General features: G+C 40.3%; 1 protein-coding gene across 6 annotated transcripts in view; it reads left to right on the top strand.

Annotated features, from left to right (window-relative positions):
- The window catches only part of PATJ (PATJ crumbs cell polarity complex component), a 441,042-nt gene that overhangs the window by 148,783 nt on the left and 270,379 nt on the right, over positions 1-21,880 (top strand). For all 6 annotated transcript variants that reach the window (XM_017877225.1, XM_017877223.1, XM_017877224.1 and 3 more), the window contains exons 22-24: positions 858-1,029; positions 15,642-15,713; positions 17,010-17,187. In XM_017877225.1, the coding sequence (XP_017732714.1) occupies positions 858-1,029; positions 15,642-15,713; positions 17,010-17,187 (422 nt within the window). The remainder of the gene's footprint in view (positions 1-857; positions 1,030-15,641; positions 15,714-17,009; positions 17,188-21,880) is intronic.

Raw genomic sequence — 21,880 nt, 5'->3', positions numbered from 1 at the left:
GGCAAATTTTCTTAACCTCAGTTTTCCTGTCTATAAAATATGGTTGATAGTGTCTTTTCTTTCTAACTCATAGTTTGATATGAGAATTAAATGAACAAGTATAGGCCAGGCGTGGTGGCTCACGCCTGTAATCTCAGCACTTCGGGAGGCTGAGGCGGGCGGATCACCTGAGGTCAGGAGTTCAAGACCAGCCTGGCCAACGTGACGAAACCCTGTCTCTACTAAAAATACAAACATTATTGTATTTTTGCATGCAACACCACACATATAGTCCCAGCTACGCAGGAGGCTGGGGCAGGGAGAATTGCATGAATCCGGACGCAGAGGTTGCAGTGAGCCAAGATTGCGCCACTGCACTCCAGCCTGGGCAACAGAGCGAGACTCCGTCTCTAAAGAGAAAACTAGTGTAAAAGAATTCTGAAATGTATAAACAAAGCCCTTTTAAAATTAGAAATGATTTTATTTGGTTTGTTATCCTGTGGAATTTTTTTTTTTTTTTTTAAATCAGTGAAATGTCAGAGTTCTTATTGGGAAAGCTTAGGTTGATAAGAGAAAATCTGTAGTAAGATTAGATTTTTTTGTAATATCAATATTGCATAAATGTCATTTTTTCAGTGAGGCCACTGAAAATTGTAACTGTCTTCTGTTGAACAATTCCTTATTCCTTCCTTCTTTATTTTTCACCATTGTACTTATCATCATCGGATATATTAAAGCCTTTATTTATTTACTTTAATATTTTCAGTCTCCTACCTGGAAGAGTCCCCTCCCATAGTAGGTGCCCATACCTAGTTGCTGAATGACTGAAGGAGAATGAGTGCCTTTTGTGTTCACTGTTATCTGGATTTGTTCTTCAGGCATGATCGCGGATGATCCCCAAGGTCCTAGCTTGCTCATTGACCTTCCTGTTGTGGCTCAAAGTAGGGAGCAAGAAGATTTGCCTTTATATCAACACCAAGCAACGCGAGTTATTTCCAAGGCCTCAGCATACACAGGAATGTTGTCTTCTAGATATGCCACTGATACATGGTATGATATCATTTTTCTTTGTTTTCACATTATAAAATAGTGGTTTTTCTTTTTTCTTTTTTTTTTTTTTTTTTGCTTAAAAAAATGCATGATTTTGGTAGAACATTTGGAAAATACAGAAAAATATTATGAATAAAATCCACTATATTTGACAATTACCATGAGAATTTCATATACTTAAAATTTTGCCATATGTACAATTTTGTATCTTGCAGTTGTGCACAAAATGGATTACATAGAGTATTTGCTTAGAGAATGCGAGGTTAATTCAGACTTTATTTTAACAACTCAAGCAAATGCACTTGAGGACAAATTAAAAGAAGACCAATTTAAGAGTAAGGAAATGTACGGGAATCCCTTGACTCATTACATGTTGAGTGTAAGAGGGGGTAGTTGAGGATGACTTGTGTTTTTGGACTAGAAAACTAGATATGAGAAATTAGTGCTTCAATATAATATTATAGGAGCATGAACGGGTTGGAAGGGAAAATGATGAGTTCAGTTTGGAACATGTTGAGGGTTAAAGTAGCCATAGAACAACAAAGCTAAATGGAATCATTTAGATATGTGGGTCTGGAAATTAATGTTGAGGTGTGTCTGGACATGGGTAATTGGGAGCAAGATTAAGCGCAGGTGAAACTCTTCAATTTGAATGGTCATCAACACGAAGCTTAAACAATAAGGCAAGCATAGGGTCAAGATTGGCGTCCTGGAAGACGGCAATACTTAAGGCATGAACAGAGGAAGAAAGGGGTGAGCTGGAATGAACAAAAGGTAGGAGAAAATTAGTCAACTAGACATTGACACATTGACTTAGAAAGCAAAGGAAGAGAATATTGTAACAAATGGGTCCTCACAATCTATGTTCACATGTTAGTAAAGTCAATGTAGATAAGAAAGAGAAGTTTTCCTGGGGCTTGGCCATATGGATGCCCTTGGTAAGCATTGAGCATTGTTAGTAGAGTGAATTCAGAGACTAGTGTGTTGAGAATTGAACACAAGGTTAAAAATTGGACACAGAAAGAGCTGACTAGTGTTTTGAAAATCCTGGTCATGGGTTGGGATTGGTGGCTCATGCCTGTAATCCCAGCACTTTGGGAGGCCGAGGTGGGTGAATCACCTGAGGTCAGGAGTTCGAGACTAGCCTGGCCAACGTGGAAACCTTGTCTCTACTAAAAATACAAAAATTAGCTGGGCATGGTGGTGTGTGCCTGTAACCCCAGCTACTCTGGTGGCTGAGGCAGGAGAATCACTTGAACCTGGGAGGTGGAGGTTGCAGTGAGCTGAGATTGTTCCACTGCACTCCAGTCTGGGCGACAGAGCAAGACCCCATCTCAAAAAAAAAAAAAAAAATTAGCCTGTTGTGATAGCATGCACCTGTAGTCCCAGCTACTAGGGAGGCTGAGGTGGGAGAATCATTTAAGGCTAGAAGGTTGAGGCGGCAGTGAGCTATAATTGTGCCACTGCACTCCAGCCTGGGTGACATAGCGAGACCCCGTCTCAAAAAAAAAAAAAAAAAAAAAGAATGCATGTTACTTAGATAACTAGACAGTATTAATGGATCAAGGCAAAGGGGAAAAAATATATATATATAATATATATGACATACGACATTTATATTGCATATTACTACATTCATATTACATGAAACTGAAGAGAATTTTCTTTGCTTGTGGAATATGCAGATGCCATAAAGGGGGTGATTAAATATAGTCTGTGGAGTGGTGGAGGGAGAAGAGGACATTGCACACTTGGAATCACCTTGGATAGTTTGATAGGAGGAAGCTCACCTGGTCCACTGAGATAGGTGCCAGGAAGGAAAAGAAGGTCTGGTTGTAGGTACTTTTTGTAGCTTGGGAGCAGGAATCCAAAGAGATTCTCATCCAATGATGATGTTTGTTTGTTTCTCTCACTTAGGGAGAAGATTATTTACTACTAAGAGTGATTAAGCGCTAATAAAGTGGGCATTAAAAGCAGAGGTGTTGGAGCAGAGATTAGCTTTTGAAAGAGTGATAGGGGAGTAACCACCTAGTGGTAGGGAGTTTTGAAAAATGTTTACCCTCTTTTTCCAATGCCCCCGGGAGTGAGAGAATGAGCTTCACCCACTTGAGTGTGGTATACTTGGCAGAGAACCAGAGCTGTTGAAGAGGAGGTTCAGAGAATGTTCAGTGAAGAGGTCAGGGCATGGATAGTTTGTTTGCAATTCTAGCAGATTTCATGCAGCGTGATGGATGATATACATGGCAGTTCTTGGGGTGCGGCGTGACAAAGGAAGCACATTTGAAGGAAAACCTAGAAAGGTGTGGCATTGTGAGTAGGGAGATAAGAAGTGCACAAAGGAGTTGGAGCTTTCAGCAAAGCGTAACAGGGATGAGAGATAGGGTGGGCTTAATTGGCTTTAAATGTTTTTATTAAAACCTTAATCCAACTGTGATTTTTGTGTTGACATGGGAGATATCTTACATTTAGATGATGTGCATCTCTCTGTTCAGCAACCTGAAATTTTACCCGAAGTTTTAGGTAGAAACTTCATAAAAGTTGTTCTCTGTGCTTCTGCATAGCCCGTATCTGAGTGGAAGGAAGTGATACAGAACTGCCCAACAGTTTTTCTACTCTGCAAATGCCAGGTTGGTGTACAGAGGGAGAGTGCTGCCGGGTCTGGTTTCCTCATGTGATATCCGGTGCAGCCTCTGGAGGAACACACAGTGATAAATAAGCAATGGATTTGTTTCCATAGGACAGATGCCTGGAAGTAGAAAAGTTAAAAACGTATTTTATGGCTTTTTATATAGTCAAAATTTTTTTCTTCTTTTCATTTTTGAGACAGGGTCTTACTCTGTTGCCCAGGCTGGAGTGTAGTGGCGCCATCTCAGCTCACTGCAACCTCTGCTTCCCAGGTTCACACCATCCTCCCACCTCAGCCTCCTGAGTAGCTGGGACTACAGGCATGTGCCACCAAGCATGGCTAATGTTTGTACTTTTTTTTTTTTTTGTAGAGATGGTATTTCGCCATGTTGGCCAGGCTGGTCTGAAACTCCTGGGCTTAAGCAATCTGCTTGTCTTGACCTCCCAAATTGTTCAGATTATTTTTCCATGAGACACCATTGTTTTTTAAATGTATCTTTTGCTTAGTGTGAATAGTTGAATCTGGCAGAAGAATGCAGACATGAGACTGCTTCTCTAAACTGTAGAACTGTAACTGTAGAATGTGAAGAATCAGAAAAGATCTAAGCAAACTTCTAAGTCCACCCCTCCTTCCGTGGATAGAAGAGGAAGTGGAGCATCAGTTGTTCTTACTAAATTTGACCCCGGCTTCAGAGAGGGAAGATATGCTTTGTTCTTATTCCGTTGCTTTTTCTTTTAAAGTGAGTATTTGACAAGCCGATTTCTTATGCAGGCACTGGCATTTAAGGACTCCAACCTAACCTTGTCTTAGGAGATTAGTCTTGCACTTGAAAGTTGTTTTTTAAGCTTGTTATTGGAGATTTAGGGTATATTTAAATCCCAGCAGGTTCCAGAAGAGTTCCTGTAAATCATATTCCTTCTTTTAATCTTTAAGGTATGCCCCATGGAGTTAGGTTCATAGGTGAATATTTATTGCCACTCAGGAGCCTGCCTGAGTAATGCATAGATTATTTTAGATGATAGTCTTTCAGATAATCAGGGTGTCATGAAGTGCTAAATGGTATTTTACAGTTTCTTCCTTGCATTAATTTTTGTGTACGACCCAGCAGAGTTGTGTGTCTGTGTGCCTGCACATGCATCCATGTGTGTGAGTGCCCCAAGGGTAAGTATCTAATGGTTGTGATGTTTTATCTACACTGCACTTTTGCACTAACTTCTCCTTACCTTAGGAGGCAGGACTGGTATTAAGAGTTCAGATGCCCCTTGAAAGTAGAGATCCCTAGAAAGGGGACTATGGGCAGGTAGGGTATAATTCTGTGGAAGGAATTCAGGTGCTCTGGTTCAGAGCACAGTAGTCCCTTCTTATCCTCAAGGGATATGTTCCAAGACCCCCACTGGGTGCCTGAAACCACAGACATTACCAAGCCCTATTTATGCTGTCTTTTTTGTACATACATACCTATGAAGTTTAATTTATAAATTACATATAGTAAGAGATTAACAACAATAACTAGTAATCAAATAGATCAGTACTGCAGCAGTTGATCTGATAACTGAGATGGCTACTGAGTGACTTCTGGGCAGGCAGCATATATAGCGTATGGATATGCTGGACAAAGATGATTCACATCCCAGGCTGGACAGCAAGATATTTCTTCATGCTACTCTGAATGGCATGCAATTTAAAACCTATGAATTGTTTATTTCTGAAATTTTCCATTTACGATTTTTGCCATTACTGTAGTTGATCACAGATAACTGATACCAAGGAAAGCAAAACTACAGAAAGCAAAGCCTCAGCTGAGTGGAGGGGACTACTATATCCTTCTTTGTTCCTAAGGTCACTTGAGATCGTGTTTTCAGACCTTGCCTGGTTTCAGTCTTTTTCTTCCTCATCTCTGTTATTTTTGGCTGTTTAAAGACCTATGGGTGCCCCTAGTGGGGACGTGGGTATTTCTCAGACAATAGGAGGTCCGTGGTATGGATATATTATGAGTGCTGTTCATATCTTTCTTCTGCTGTTTATACCTGTATGACCCTGAAAGGGTTTCCTTTGTATCTATCTTTTCTCACCTGTAAAGTAGGTAGTTCTGTAGACTGAATAAGTATTCATACAGGCCAGGGATGGTGGCTCACGCCTGTAATCCCAGCACTTCATGTGGCCGAGGTGGGAGAATCGCTTGAGGCCAGGAGTTCAAGACGAGCCTGGGCAACATAGTGAGAACCTGTCGCTACAAAAAAATAAAAAGTAAGCCCAGTATGTTGGTGCATGCCTGTAGTTCTAACTATTCTGGGGGCTTGGGTGGGAGGATCTCTTGAGCCCAGCAGTTCGAGGTTACAGCAAGCTATGATTACACCGCTGTACTCCAGCCTGGCAAACACAATGAGACCTGGTTGCTTTTTTTTTTTTTTTTCGTTTTCTCTTCTTCTTTGAGACAAGTTCTTGTTTTGTCACCCAGTCTGGAGTGCAGTGGTGTGATCACAGCTCACTGCAGCCTTGACCTCCCAGGTTCAAGCAATCCTCCCACCTCAGCCTTCGAAGTAGCTGGGATCACAGGCACCTGCCACAATGACTGGCTAATTTTTTTGTTTTCTGTAGAGACAAGATCTCACTTTGTTACCCAGGCTGGTCTAAACTCCTGGCCTCAAGCAATCCTCCCACCTTGGCCTCCCAAAGTGCTGGGATTACAGGTGTGAGCCATAGCACCTGGCCTATTATGTTTTTTAAAGTGTATGTAAAACATTTATACAATTTTATTTGTCAGCTATAAGTCAATAAAGCTGGGAAAGGATGCATTTAACAGGCTTAATATAACAACCTTGCCAATAGTAAATGTTTAGTAGCAAGGTTGCCGTGATGTTGGTGCAGTGGCCAAATGATAGGGCCACGGGCCGCTGACGTATACGCCAGGGAGTATCCATTGTCTGCTGGTTTATTAAATTTGCCAGTGAGTGGTGGCGTGACAAGATCAGGCTCATAGGCTCATGGGCCCTGACGTATACCCAGGGTAGTATCCATTGTTGCTGGGTTTATTAAAACACTCAAGGAGGTTGTTGATTTAAAAAAAAATGTAATAGGATCAAATCACAGTAAAGCAATGTGTCAGAGGCTGATGTCTGGGAAGATGGTGAACTTTAGAAGAAAGACATATTTAAAATGGAAAAAAAAATCATGTTGTAGATGTAATAGGATGCAAATGAGTAGAAATGGCTTCAGGTATTAGATACTTTGTTAGGAATAGTGGGAGGAGAAATAGGAGGCTGAGTGTCATAGTTGGGGAAAAGATTAACTGAGTTAATGTGATATTTTAATTTCCCAACACGGTGCCTGGCATTTAGTGCCTTCTACATAAATGGCGAATATTTAATACGTTTACGTTTGAATTAAACTGCCAAAACTTACATGTAAATTCAGAACATCAGGAGGAGATGGAGGAAAAGGGAGAGAATGAATATTTGCATTTTAGAGAGAAGGCTATTCTGGCGTGTGAGTTGGGAGAAAAAAGGGGGTGTTTGTGGGAGTTTATGGCCTCGAGCATGTGACACTTCCCGGTTCTTACAGTGCTGTTGCAGCGGTGGCCAACACTGCAGATGAAGGCGAATGTGAACAATTAGGACAAGAAGTACATAGAAATACTACGCTAATACCTTCAAAAATATAATTAGATATTTGATTGCTAATCCAGGCTCTACAGAAGACCAGAAGAGACGTAATGTTCTAGAAGCAACTTACCCTGTATGGCTCGAACTTCTGTTTCTTAAGGAAACTCTTAAACACAATTTTACATATTAATAAAACGCACACATTTTAAGGTACAGTCTACTAAGTTATGTATACATTCATGTTATATACACTCCAATGAAGATAAGGAACATTTCCATCACCCAGAAAGCCCTCCTACCCCTTTGTGTGTCTTGCACCAGGCATCCACTAATCTTATTTCTAACACTGTAAATTAGTTTTTCCTATTCTAGAACACATGTACATGTAGTCATACAGTAAGTACTTTTTTTGTGTCTACCTTCTTTTACTCAGGACAATGTGTGAATGTTAATGTAAGGGAATGCCTAATTCTTTATATACTGCTGTCAGGTAATAATTTGCTCTGCAACTTCAAAATCATTGTGGAACATCTGTACAAATAACCCTACTAGTTTAGAAAACAATAGTGCCCATTCTTTCTGGTTCCAGTTGCTCATATTCCCTGTGGTATATCATAGAATATTGCCATATAGAATGTGTATTTAAAGAGGAAAAAGAAATTGTGAGATTACTTAGTCACAATTGGAGCTCTCCCTGCTTCCATCATTTTTGGGTGCTGAGTTTACTTGACCTTCATACTGCTTAGTATGTAGAAATTTTATGTGAAAATAAGTACTACTAAAGAGGAAAGGTCACCTTGGCTGTCTGGAGTCATCAGATTTTATATGATGAACATTTTATTTGCAAAGAGTTTGTATATCGTGAAGAATATTAATATCCGCTTGTTTGTTCATGGGGTACTCTATCTCCACCCACCCCCCCAAATCTGTAAGGAATTATAACTTTAGGCATTTGTGATAAAGGCCTGAAACAAAACACATCGTTTCAATTGGATGGTTAATTCCTTTGGGGAAAAATTTGGTTATAAATCTGTGGTTGAATGTAAGAGGCAAAAGTTCAGTTCATTTTAAGACTTTATTTCTTTAAAGCAGTTTTTGATTCACAGCAAAATTAAGAAGGTGCAGAGAGGCGATATCCTGTATACCCCCTACCCCCACATGCATAGCCTCCCCTATTGTCAGTATAGCCCACCAGGGTGGAACGTTTGTTACAATTGATAACATTGGTAAACTGACACATCATCTTCACCCAGAGTCCATAGTTTAGATTAGATTTCACTCTTGGTGTTGTATGTTCTGTAGGTTTGGAAAGTTCTGTTATTTTAAGATTTGAGTTTCTAACTGATTGAGCTATTGATCATACTTAATCACAGTGCAAATTATAAAATTTGAGGTTAGAAATTCCTTGTTAAAATTTCAAATATGTTTCTGCAAATTTACATTTTAATATGTACAGTAAGAATATTTCACTTGCTCAGTTAAATTTTAATTTGGGTTAAAAGGTACCTGTGTTCATCAGTGTAAAGTGACTACATTAATTTGTTTAATTGCTCATCTCCTGTGACTGTACTTCTGAAACTATTCACACTATCTAGATAAGCTTTGACAAGTTTTATCTCTTGTTAGGTATGAACTAGTCTGAATAAAATGTGTGTATACAAAAACCTAGAAGAAAGGTAATATGCTCTGAGTTTCTTCCAACAGAGTAACCGTTTTGTGACATACTTTGTCAAAGAAATCTAAAATTGTTCATATTCTAGATAGAGTGGTTTCCCCCACCCCTTCTCCTAAGTTGTATATGAGAGTCAGCAGTTTAGGAAATGTTTAGTTTTTACTTTTTAAAATTAAGAAACAAATAGCCCATGCTATTTGTTGAAGGTTGGTTTCCCTTCTATTTTAGGGTGCTTTTGTTTTGTTTTGTTTTCCCAATTAAAGAATTGTGGTGGCTCATGCCCATGATCCCAACACTTTGGGAGGCTGAGGCAGGAGGATTGCTTGAGTCCGGGTGTTTGAAACCAGTCTGGACAACATAATGAGACCCCATATGTACAAAGAGTAAAAAAATTAGCTGGGCATGGTAGTGCGTGCCTCTGGTCCCAGCCACCTGGTGAGGCTGCAGTGAGCTGTGATTGTGCCACTGCACTCCAGCCTGGCTAACAGAGTGAAATTCTGCTCAAAAAGCAAAACAAAACAAGAGAAAAAGCACACAAGAATTTAATGCCTACAATGATAACATAAAGATGTCATGGTGAAATGCTTGCCTTTTTTTTCCCCCTTAATGCCTATATGATTTGGGGTACAGGAAAGTGGAAAATGGAGAGGAGGAAGGTTTGTATTGCTTTAGGTTTTGTTTTGAATCTTATTTCAATTAATATTTAACAAGAGGCTGGGCATGGTGGCTCAGGCCTGTAATCCCAGCACTTTGGGAGGCTGAGGTGGGCGGATCACCTGAGGTTGGGAGTTCAAGACCAGCCTGACCAACATGGAGAAATCCCATCTCTACTAAAAATACAAAATTAGCCAGACATGGTGGCACTTGCTTGTAATCACAGCTACTCGGGAGGCTGAGGCAGGAGAATAGCTTGAACCTGGGAGGTGGAGGTTGCAGTAAGCCAAAATTGCACCATTGCACTCCAGCCTGGGCAATAAGAGCAAAACTCTGTCTCAAAAAAAAAAACAACAACAAAAAACCAACAAAAAACAAAAAAACCCCACAGAGAATTCTAAAATACAGCAGAGCATGAAGATACTCCTTGCAGTAATGTCCATTTTCTAAAAGACAAGATACAATCTGATATGGTTTGACTCTGTGTCTCTACCCAAATCTCATCTCAAATTGTAATCCCCGTGTGTCAGGGGAGGGACCTCGTGGGAGGTGATTGGATTATGGGGGTGGTTCCCCCAAGCTGTTCTCACAATAGTGAGGGAGTTCTCACAAGATCTGATAATGTAAAAGTGGCGGTTTCCCCTACGCTCTCTGTCTCTTTCCTGCCAACATGTAAGATGTGCCTTGCTTCCCCTTTGCCTTCCGCCATGATTGTAAGTTTCCTGAGGCCTCCCCAGCCATGTGGAACTGTGAGTAAATTAAACCTCTTTTCTGTATAAATTACCCAATCTCAGGTAGTATCTTTATACAGTGTGATAATGGACTAATATAGAGAATCGGTCCCGGCAGAGTGGAGTACTGCTATAAAGATAAACTGAAAATGTAGAAGTGACTTTGGAACTGCCTAACAAGCAGAGGTTGGAACGATTTGGAGGGCTCAGAAGCAGACAGGAAGATGTGGGGAAGTTTGGAACTTCCTAGAGACTTGTTGAATACTTTTGACCAAAATGCTGATGGTGATATGGACAATGAAGTCCAGGCTGGGTTGGTCTCAGATGAAGATGAGGAATTTATTGGGAAGTGGAGCAAAGGTCACTCTTGCTATGCTTTAGCAAAAAGACTGGCAGCATTTTGCCCCTGCCTTAGAGATCTGTGGAACTTTGAACTTGAGAGAGATGATTTAGGGTATCTGGTGGAAGAAATTTCTAAGCAGCAAAGCATTGAAGAGGTGACCTGGCTTTTTCTGAAAGCATTCAATCATATGTGTTCACAAAGAGATGGTTTGAAATTGGAACTTACATTTAAAAAGGAAGCAGAGCATAAAGATGTAGAAAATTTGCAGCCTGACCATGTGGTAGAAAAGAAAAACCCATTTTCTGGGGAGGAATTCAATCTGGCTACAGAAATTTGCATAAGTAACAAGGAACTGAATGTTAATAGCCAAGACAATGGGGAAAATATCTCTAGGGCATGTCAGAGATCTTTGTGCAGTCCCTCCCACCACAGTCCCGGAGGCCTAGGAGTGAAAAATGGTTTCGTGGGCTAGGCCTAAGGCCCTGCTACTCTGTGCAGCCTTGGTACTTTGTACCCAGCATTCCAGCTGCTCCAGCTCCAGCTGTGGCTAAAAGGGGCCAAGGTACAGCTCGGGCTCTTGCTTCAGAGGGTGCAAGCCCCAAGCCTTGGCGGCATCCATGTGGTGGTGGGCCTGAGGGTGCACAGAAGACAAGAGTTGAGCTTTTGGAGTCTTTGCCTACATTTCAGAGGATATATGAAAATGTCTGGATGTCCAGGCAGAAGTCAGCTCAGGGGCAGAACCCTCATGGAGAATCTCTACCAGGGTAATGCAGAGGAGAAATGTGGGGCTGAAGCCCCCAAATGGAGTCCCCATGGGGGCACTTGTGGAGCAGTGAGAAGAGAGCCATCATCTTCCAGACCCCAGAATGGTATCTCCACTAGCAGCTTGCACATGCAGCTGGAAAAGCTGCAGGCACTCACCTCCAGCTTGTGAAAGCAACCATGGGAGCTGTACCCTGCAGAGCCACAGGGGCAGAGCTGCCCAAGGCCTTGGGAACCCACCCCTTGCATCAGTGTTTCTTGGATGTGAGACATGGAGTCAAGGGAGATCATTTTGGAGCTTTAAGGTTTAATGACTATGACCAGGCGGTAGCTCACGCCTGTAATCCCAGGACTTTGGGAGGCTGAGACAGGCAAATCACCTGAGGTCAGAAGTTTGAAACCAGCCTGACCAACGTAGTAAAACCCCGTCTCTACTAAAAATACAAAAATTAGCCAGGTGTGGTGGTGCACACCTGAAAGCCTAGCTACTTGGGAGGCTGAGTCAGGAGAATTGCTTGAACTGGGAGGTAGAGGTTGCAGTGAGCCAAGATTGTGCCACTGCACTCCGTCCTGGGCGACAGAGGAAGACTCCATCTCAAAAAAAAAAAAAAAAAATTAATGACTACCCCACTAGGTTTTGGACATACATGGCGGGCTGTGGCCCCTTTGTTTTGGCCAATTTCTCCCATTTGGAGAACATTAAGAATGAAAACATTTACCCAATGCCTGTACCCCCATTGTATCTTGGGAATAACTAACCTGTTTTGATTTAACAGGTTTCTAGGTGGAAAGGACTTGGCTTGTCTGAGATGAGACTTTGGACTTGGACTTTTGGGTTAATGCTTAAAGGAATTAAGACTTTAGGAGACTGTTGGGAAGGCATGATTGCTTTTGAAATGTGAAAAGGACATGAGAGTTGGAAGGGGCCAAGGTGGAATGTTATGGTTTGGCTCCGTGTACCCACCCAAATTTCAATTCAAATCGTATTTCCCATGTGTCAGGTGAGGGACCTGGTGGGAGGTGATTGGATCATGGGCGAAGTTTTCACATGTTGTTCTCGTGAGAGTGAGGGAGTTCTCATGAGATCTAATGATTTAAAAGTGGCAGTTTCCCCTGTGCACTCTCTGTCTCCTGCTGCCATGTATACCTTCCTTCCCCTTACCTTCTGCTATGGTTGTAAGTTTCCTGAAGCTTCCCCAGCCATGTGAAGCTGTTAGTCAATTAAACCTCATTTCTTTAATCCTAAATTAATTACGCAGTCTCAGGTAGTATCTTCATAGCAGTGTGAAAATGGACTAATACACAATCTAAGTGCATCATATATTGAGATAGCAGATCAATTACATCAATACAATAGCCTATTAAGGTACTAGTAAATAAAAAATGATGAAGATTATGATACTGTGTGGGTAGATTTTTGTTATAAGTTCAAGTGAAAAAAATTATAGAGGAAATGAATATTGGTTGAGCCTCAGTTAATATCTAATTTAATCCTTGTTATTATTACATAAGATCATCAAAATAGGACTATGATTGGTGCTATGATTACAGTTGTCTAATGATAATCTAGTTGCAAAGGACAAGGATGTGATAGGTTAAAGTGAAAACAGTTTACTTGAATTGGTGGAACTGTGGGTGTATCATTGAGGGATTACAGTTACATACTCATAAACAGAAACCCCATTTAGTGTGACTTAACCAAATAAAGTCAAGTTTTTCTCGTGTGAAAAGTCCTGAAGAAGGTGGTCTTAGGATGGTGTGGTGTGTTGTCATCAGGGTCTTAAATACCTTCGTCCTTTCTGCTCTGCTGCCCTTAATGTAGGACCTTACTCCTCATTGTTTCTGTATGATTTGAAGATGAATGTTTTACCACCAATATCACTTGTGAATTCTAGGCAAGAAGAAGGGGAGGGCACAGAGCAAAAGGCTCCTGCCAGCTGATTCTCCTTCCTTTTAATGAGTTTTCCTGGAAGTCTCATCTAGGTACTTTTGGTTCCATATCACTGATCAGCAGTGTGGCACACAGTTCCCATTAGCTGAAAGAAAGTCCAGAAAATGTATTTTTTTCAAACCTGGGCATAGTGCCACCTAGAATAGAAGAGGGGTTATGTATTTATGGAAGAAGGGTAGAAAAAGACATTAGAAAGTAACCAGCAAGTGTCTGCCAAGTTGTTTTCCACTGAATGCTGTGATGCTTTTAATCATAAAAATTAGACTGGCTAAGGTAAGAAAGATATCTGGTAGTGGGCGAGATGTAACAATCCTAATTTCTTAACTGATATTTGGCTTGTCTAGATCCTTTCAGCCTTCTCCTTTTCACATGGCCTTACAATGGTTTTATCCTAGATACTAAGTCTGTAGAGGGCCAAGAAGGTGGAGTTTTGCTGCATTTTATAGGACTTACTTGAAAGTTCAGAGAAAAATGGGAATATTGAAACTTAGGGCTAAAACAGATTTGGATACATGAGGAAAGGTTGTAAGGTTGTATAGTATGCTTAAGCTTTCTCTGAGCTTCAGTTCCTCCTGTGTAAAATATAATGTGATCTGCTGTGCTTACTTCATAGGTTAGAGGGATTTTTGTTTTTGAGACAGGGTCTTGCTCTGTTGCCCAGGCTGGAGAATAGTGGTGTGATTATAGCTCACTACAGCTTTGAACTCCTGATCTCAAATGATCCTCCTGCCCCAGCCTCCCCAGTCAGTAGCTGGTACTACAGGTGTGCCACCATGCCCAGCTAATTTTTTTTTTTTTTTAGAGATGGGGTCTCACCGTGTTGTCCATGTTGGTCTTAAACTCCTGGGCTCAAGTGGTCTTCCTGCCTTAACCTCCCAAAGCCCTGGGATTACAACCATGAGCCACCACACCTGGCCAAGGGTTTTATGAAAATGAACTGGAAGAGATAGCACCTAGATTTTGTGTAGAGTAATACAGTTTACAACATCAGACTGATTTCATTTAGTGGTCCAAAGCCACACACCTATTTCATGGTATAGGTTAGACTTGAGCTTAGGACTCCTGATTTCTCTTCCAGATAATATACTGCACTGTGTATTCACTATTGCATTAATCTTATAACTAAATACTGTAACTCAGCATTTTATGTTATCCAGTTCAGCAGTTCTTTTTTTTATTTTGAAACAGGGTCTTGCATTGTCACCTAGGCTGAAGTGCAGTGGCACAAACATGACTCACTGCAGTCTTGACCTTCCAGGCTCAAGCAATCTTCCAGCCTCAGCCTCCCAAGTAGCTGGGACTACAGGCATGTGCCACCATGCACAGCTGATTTTTTTGTAGAGACCGGGTTTCACCATGTTCAGTTCAGTAGTTCTATACTAACTTAACTTGCTGGATGAAAAGTGGTGGTAGGTGGGAAGCAGTGAGGATCGTTTTAGATAATATAAGTAACTGAAAAGTTCCCTATAAGTATGCAAAATATTTATGGGATACAAATGACAGGGGAAATATTTAGGGCTAGAAAGACGGATCATATTGACCTGTTCATGTTGATTTATACTTGATACATATGATATTTGTCGATTTCTGTGTTTTAGCTGGTCAAACAATACCAAGTTTTAAGGAATACATTTTATAACATTTTACATATTGATAGAGAAACAAATTTGAAATTGCACAAATCAAACACAAACTTAGCATCTAGAGTGTCACCAATAAAAGTGTTTATAATAATTCTGTGATTTTTTTTGTTTGTTTGTTTTTTTGAGACGGAGTCTCGCTCTGTCACCCAGGCTGAGGCTGGAGTGCAGTGGCCGGATCGCAGCTCACTGCAAGCTCCGCCTCCCAGGTTCACGCCATTCTCCTGCCTCAGCCTCCTGGGTAGCTGGGACTACAGGCGCCGCCACCTCGCCCGGCTAGTTTTTTGTAGTTTTAGTAGAGACGGGGTTTCACCATGTTAGCCAGGATGGTCTCGATCTCCTGACCTCGTGATCTGCCCGTCTCGGCCTCCCAAAGTGCTGGGATTACAGGCTTGAGCCACCGCGCCCGGCCAATTCTGTGATTTTCTAATGCTGGGTGGGGATTAGTTGAGTTGAATGTTAAAGCAATATATTTTTGCTTTACATATTTATTGATGTAAATATTTTAAAAACTGTAAAAATTGAGAATCATTTAACTACCTATAGATTTTACAATTTCAAAACTTTCGAAGGACCTTAATAATGAATGTGCCTTAAAATTGTGTGTATTTTTTTCTTCCTCCCTCTGTAGTGAGTTACCTGAGAGAGAAGAGGGCGAAGGAGAAGAAACTCCAAATTTTAGCCACTGGGGTCCACCGAGAATGTATGTGAATGACATTATTGGCTTTCTCAATAGGAGCACAACCAGTTGCTCTTTTCTTTAACTTAACATCATTTAGTCCTACTCTAATGATTGAAAAATTGCGATAATTCACCTGTAAGCTGGTCTACATTCTAGTTTCATTTTATCTTATCTAGAGATTTTTAGCTGAACGAAATGACTATAATATTAGGAACATCTTTGATACTCTTTCAGAGAAAGCAACGTAGAAATGTCCATCTAACAAGTATAGTTTATCGCCATGTCATTAAGCAAGTTGGGTAAAGCTGTCTCGAATGCAGTAAAGCTTTCTTTTTTGGTAAACAACAATAACAGTAGTTGAGGCTTCTAGTATATATCAGTTTATCTCTACCTTCCTTCCCTGGTGTAGAGTCCATGTTTGTGCTAACAGAATGTGTGGAAAACCCATTTTCCCTTGGATGTGGGGGAAGTTTTAAGTACTCACCAGTTGCTGTAATTTTAAGTCCTCACCAGAGCTGCACTTTAAGATGATGAAAGTCTCCCTTTAGCTGCCCTCTCTATTCCATATCTATTAATAATTCCACCACCTCCACCCAAACTGGTTCTTTTCTTGTAATTGAAATCTGAATTTGTCTTAAAACATTTAAGAGTTGTTTTCTGAGTTATGTTTTCAATGAGTTAATTATTGGCTGCAGTGCAAAACCTATAATATTTTGAGGGAGGCAGTTTTCATTTCATACTTTCTTTTAAATAATGACCATGGAGGTAGGAAGAAAACAAAACATTGTGACCTTAGGAGGAGGTAAAATCTGTCCTCTGATTAAAGAACCACAGAGATAAACCTGCTGACTGGGAAAAGCAACTTGGACTATGAGCCACTCAGTGTCAAATTGATTTTATTCTGAAAGTCTGTACTTTTTGCCGAAATGACATATGTAGCTTTCTTGATTTTTGTCTTGCCCATTTGTTATTTCTTCAGTCCTTTCTTTGCTTATGTTACGGATATAAATGAAAAGGACTAATCACAGAAAATATATTATGATAGGAGATGGGAACATTAGGGCTTAGCTAAATCTTCACTGAATATTTAGAGTTACATTTATTGTTCTAGAAATCTATGCTTTTCAGAACTGAAGCTTTCACTTGTTATGAATTATTGATAACATTGGAACTAGGTATAATTTGTGTAACATTTGTAAAATATATTTCAAAATTTATATAAAATATGAATCACAAGGATATAATACAAATGGAATACTTACAGTCCAACAGATTAAACTTGTTAATGAGTGAGTTTTGTTTTTTTCCTTTATATAGTGTTGAGATTTTTAGAGAACCCAATGTGTCTCTTGGGATCAGTATTGTTGGTGGACAAACTGTTATAAAACGTCTAAAGAATGGAGAGGAACTTAAAGGTATATTCATCAAACAAGTTTTAGAAGACAGTCCAGCAGGGAAAACAAACGCACTTAAAACTGGAGATAAAATACTTGAGGTAAATGATGTTAAAGTACTGTTTTTATTGGAAACATACTGTAAGACAGTGAAATAATCATTTAGCTCAAAGACCTTTCTTTATGTGTTGGGGACCGTGTATGTACAGTCGGTGTGCTCTATTTGTATGCCTTAGTTTGTACGTTGTATGCACAATTTATGAGTTTCTCAAGTGAGTGGGGGCGGGGATAAACAAATAAAATGATAAAAGAAAAACTTCAGCTGATTGCAAAAAACACTTTAACTAACAAAGGGCTCTATATAGAACAGGGCAGATGGTAGGCATTGTGCTTCTCCCACATTCTTTAACAAGCTATAAATTTTTTTCTTGAAGCTCTAAATTTTATAATTGTGTGTTAGTAGGATATCTATGCTTGTTTAGAGAAAGAAATTGACCCTGGAAGGTTGAAGACTCTATTGAGGGGGGAGGATCCATGATTTGCACCTGATAAGCTTTGTGGGAGCTAAGTTTTAAAGGCACATCAGGCCGAGCATGGTGACTCATGCCTATAATTCTAGCATTTTGGGAGGCCGAGGCGGGCACATCACTTGAGGTCAGGAGTTTGAGAGCAGCTTGGCCAACATGGTGAAACCCCATCCACTAAAAATACAAAAATTAGCCGGGCATAGTGGCACATGCCTATATTCCCAGCTACTCAGGAGGCTGAGACAGGAGAATCGCTGGAACGCTGGAGGTGGAGGCTGCAGTGAGCCGAGATTGGACTGCCCTCTAGCCTGGGTGACAGAGCGACACTCTTGTCTCAAAGCAGGAAAAAAAAAAAAAGGCACATGAAACCACTGAGAATGCCCTGAGGTGTGAATGTGATACATTTCTTTGCATTGGGTTAATTGGGTGACACCATGGTGGGTACCTCTAATCCCATAATCTGCTTGTTCTTGATTCGTTCTTTATGATGCTAACCATCAATCATGGTGTTTCACCTCTGATAGAATACAAAGAGCCCTGGATATCATGGGTTGGAGTCAGAGTCTGTCCTTTTATTTTCTATGTGTTTTGGACAAATCATTAGACCTACTTATTTTGTTTTCAGATAAAATGGAAATGAGAATTCAAAATCGATAGCATTATTGTGAGGATTAAATGAAAGAACTACATAAAAGCTGCTCTGTATATACAAATGTTGAGTTATATTTGTGCTGTGCAATGTTTAAAACAATTTTCAAATATACTACTAATACGGCAATGAAGAAAATGACCGAAAGTCCCTTCCCTTCTGGTGTTTACATGATAGTGGGAATGGGGGAATAGACAATAAAATACATAAGTATATGTAGAATGTCAGATTGTAATAAGTAGCTAGGGAACAAAATAAAGCAGGGGAGGAGGATAAGGAGCATCGGGTTCAGGGGGATGGTGAAAGCAACAGTCGCAATTTTAATAGCTTTGTTATGGAAGATGATATTGGGACAAATATAGGAAATGAGAGAGTCAGCCATATGGATATGTGGAGAAAGAAAAACATACAAAAGCTCCAAGGTAGGAGCTTGCCTGGATGTGTTCAAGGAGCAGCAGGAAGTCCAGCAATGATAGCATAGCGTGAACAAGCCAGAAGGGGTAAGAGAAAAAGGCTGAGGAGTGATGGGAAGCCACATCATATGGAGCCTGAAAGCTCTGGAAGGTCTTCTGCTCTGAATGCAGTGGAGAGTCACTGGAGAATTATGAACAGGTAAGTGTTGTTTCAAGGGAGTATTCTGGCTTTGGGGGCAGGGATGGAAGCAGGGGCCTCAGCCAGAAGGCTGTTGCAGTAACTTAGGAGAGAAAGAATGGCGACCTGGACCAGGAGGAGGGCAGTCAGGTTGTAGCATATTTTGCAGGTGAATAACAGGACTTACTAACAGAATGGATGCGAATAAAGTGGCAAAGATAATTGAAAAGCTTTTCAGCTTGAGGAATCGAAGATGGAATTTCCATTGGCTGAGATGGGGAAGACTGTGGGAGGAACAGATTTGGGGAGACACGTTTTAGACATGTTAGGCTAAGATGCCTATTTGACATCCATATAGTGATAGTCAGTTAGATAAACAAATAAGGAGTCCCGTATTCTTACTAATTTTTTTGGTCTTTTTCCTCAGTTTCAGTTAGAGTTTGTCTCCCACTGTGATTATGGATTTGTTTGCTATTCTTTGTAATTCTGTTGGTTTTGCTGTATGTATTTAGTGGATTTGTTGTTGGTGATTTGCTTTTGACATTATGTAGTTTTCCTCTTTATTCCTATTAGTTACTTTTTGCCTTAAATTCTATTTTATTAATATTGGTAACCCTGTTTTATTTTAGTTATTAATTTACATGGTACTTTACTTTTTTTTTGAAATGGAGTCTCTCTCTGTCACCCAGGCTGGAGTGCAGTGGCACTATCTTGGCTCACTGCAACCTCCATCTCCCAGGTTCAAGCAATTCTCCTGCCTCAGCCTCCTGAGTAGCTGGGATTACAGGTGCCCATCACCTTACCTGGCTAATTTTTGTATGTTTTGGTAGAGATGGGGTTTTGCCATGTTGTTCAGGCTGATCTCGAACTCCTGACCTCAGGTGATCTGCCCACCTCAGCCTCCCAAAGCGCTGGGATTACAGGCATGAGCAACATGTAACTAAATTTTATTTTTTAAATCTAATCATCTAGAAAATAAGTGAGATGAATTCACTTTTACTTTGATTACTGATCTATTATAATTTAATTTTAAATATTTATTTTGTATTATATTTTCTTAATGTATTTTGAAATCATCATAAATTCATAGGAAATTGCATAGAAGTATATGGGGAAGTCCCATGTACCCTTCACTCAGTCACCTCCAATTTTAATATCTTATACAACTATACTATAATAGCAACACAAAGAAAATGACATTGACTCATTCTGTAGTTTATTCAGATTTCACCAGTTATGCATGCATTAATTTGTGTGTGTGTTTGTAGCTCTATACAGTTTTTTCACATGTAAAACCTTGCATATGCACCACGACAATTGAGAAACTCAACTGTGTCATCACCACAGAACTCCCTTGCATTACCCTTCTGTATTAGTCCATTCTCAACTGCTATGAAGAAATACCCGAGAGTGGATAATTTATGAAAGAGGTTAAATTGACTGACAGTTCCACATTGCTGGGGAGGCCTCAGGAAACTTATAATCATGGTGGAAAGAAAAGCAGGCACCTTCTTCACTTTCGATTGCCTCTTCCCTGTCTCTCCCATCCCTAACTTCTGACAGCCAGTTTTCTGTTTCTTGATGTCTATAAATATGTTATTTCACTATTATCTCATAAATGCAATTATGCATTATTGTTTTTTTGAGATCGCCTTTTTTTACTTAGCATAATCTCCTTGAGGTTCTTTCCATTTGTTGTGCACATTAATAGTTCATTCCTATGGCTGGGTGAGGTGGCTCACCCTTGTAATCCCAGCACTTTGGGAGGTGGAGGCAAAAGAATGGATTGAGTCCAGGAGTTCAAGATTTGCTTGGGCAACATAGTGAGACCATCTCTCTACAAAAAAACTACCACTTTCTTCCTTTTTGTTGAGTAGTTGTCTTTGGAGAGGCTGCCAAAATACCATAAACATAGAAATTCCATTATAGTTTTGAAGGCTGGGAACTCCAAGATCAAGGCATTGGCAGATTCATTGTCTGGTGAGGACCTGTTTTTTGTGGGGCCAGAGATTGTGCCTTCTCACTGTGTCCTCACATAGTAGAAGGGATGAGCTAGCTATCTTGGGTCTCTTTTATAAGGCCACTAATCCCATTCTTGAGGGCAGAGCCCTCATGACCTAATCACTTTGTAAAGGCCCTACCTACCTCCTAATACCTTCACCTTAGAGGTTGAGATTTCAAGATACGAATTGCAAAGGACACATAAATTCCAACCATAGCAGTGGCATTTCATAATATGGATGTACCAATTTGTTTAATCATTCACCCACTGAAAGACACTTGGGTAGTTTTTAATTATTCACTATTACAAATAAATCTGCTGTAAATATTTGTGTACAAATTCCTGAGTGAAAGTAAGTCTACATTTCTCTAGGGTAAATACCCAAGGGTGCAATTACTGAGTTTTATGGTAATTTTACTTTTGGTTTTGAAAAGAATTGTCAAATTCTTTTCCAGAGTGACTGGCTATACCGTTTTACATTCACACCAGCAGTGTTTAAGTTTCTCCATATTCTTACCAACCTTTTCCCTTTACTCTCACACTCAGAACACTAGATGTGACCAGATGTGTAGGAGTTTCCCCCATACACTAAGTAGTTCTCCAGTGGACACCAACTGGATATCTTATCATTCTGTTCAATTCCAATACTATATATCTGGAGATAGTGTCAGATCCCCAGCGGACACCATCTGTCTTATAATTTAATTCAATTCCGATACTGTGTACTTGGATATAGCATCAGATCATACAGTTGAGGGCTTGGTCCCACAAGATTGCCCCCATGTCAGAGGCCAATCTTAGTAGGTTGTCACCTATACTTCTGACCAGCTGGCTACAAACCAGAATTCCCACATCCCTCCCCTTGGATTTTGTTAATTTACTAGGGCAGCTCAGAGAAACACTTACTTACATTTACCAGTTATACAAAGGTTACAGATGGACAGCCAGATGAAGAGATGCATAGGGCAAAGCGTGAGGAGGAGGGCACAGAGCATCCACACTCTGGGTGTACCACCTGCCACCCT

Source organism: Rhinopithecus bieti, unplaced genomic scaffold (genome assembly GCF_001698545.2).
Source record: "Rhinopithecus bieti isolate Rb0 unplaced genomic scaffold, ASM169854v2 scaffold_6380, whole genome shotgun sequence".
Classification (NCBI taxonomy): domain Eukaryota; kingdom Metazoa; phylum Chordata; class Mammalia; order Primates; family Cercopithecidae; genus Rhinopithecus; species Rhinopithecus bieti.
The sequence above is the reverse complement of the archived record's forward strand: the minus strand, read 5'-3'. Positions and strand labels throughout refer to the sequence as shown.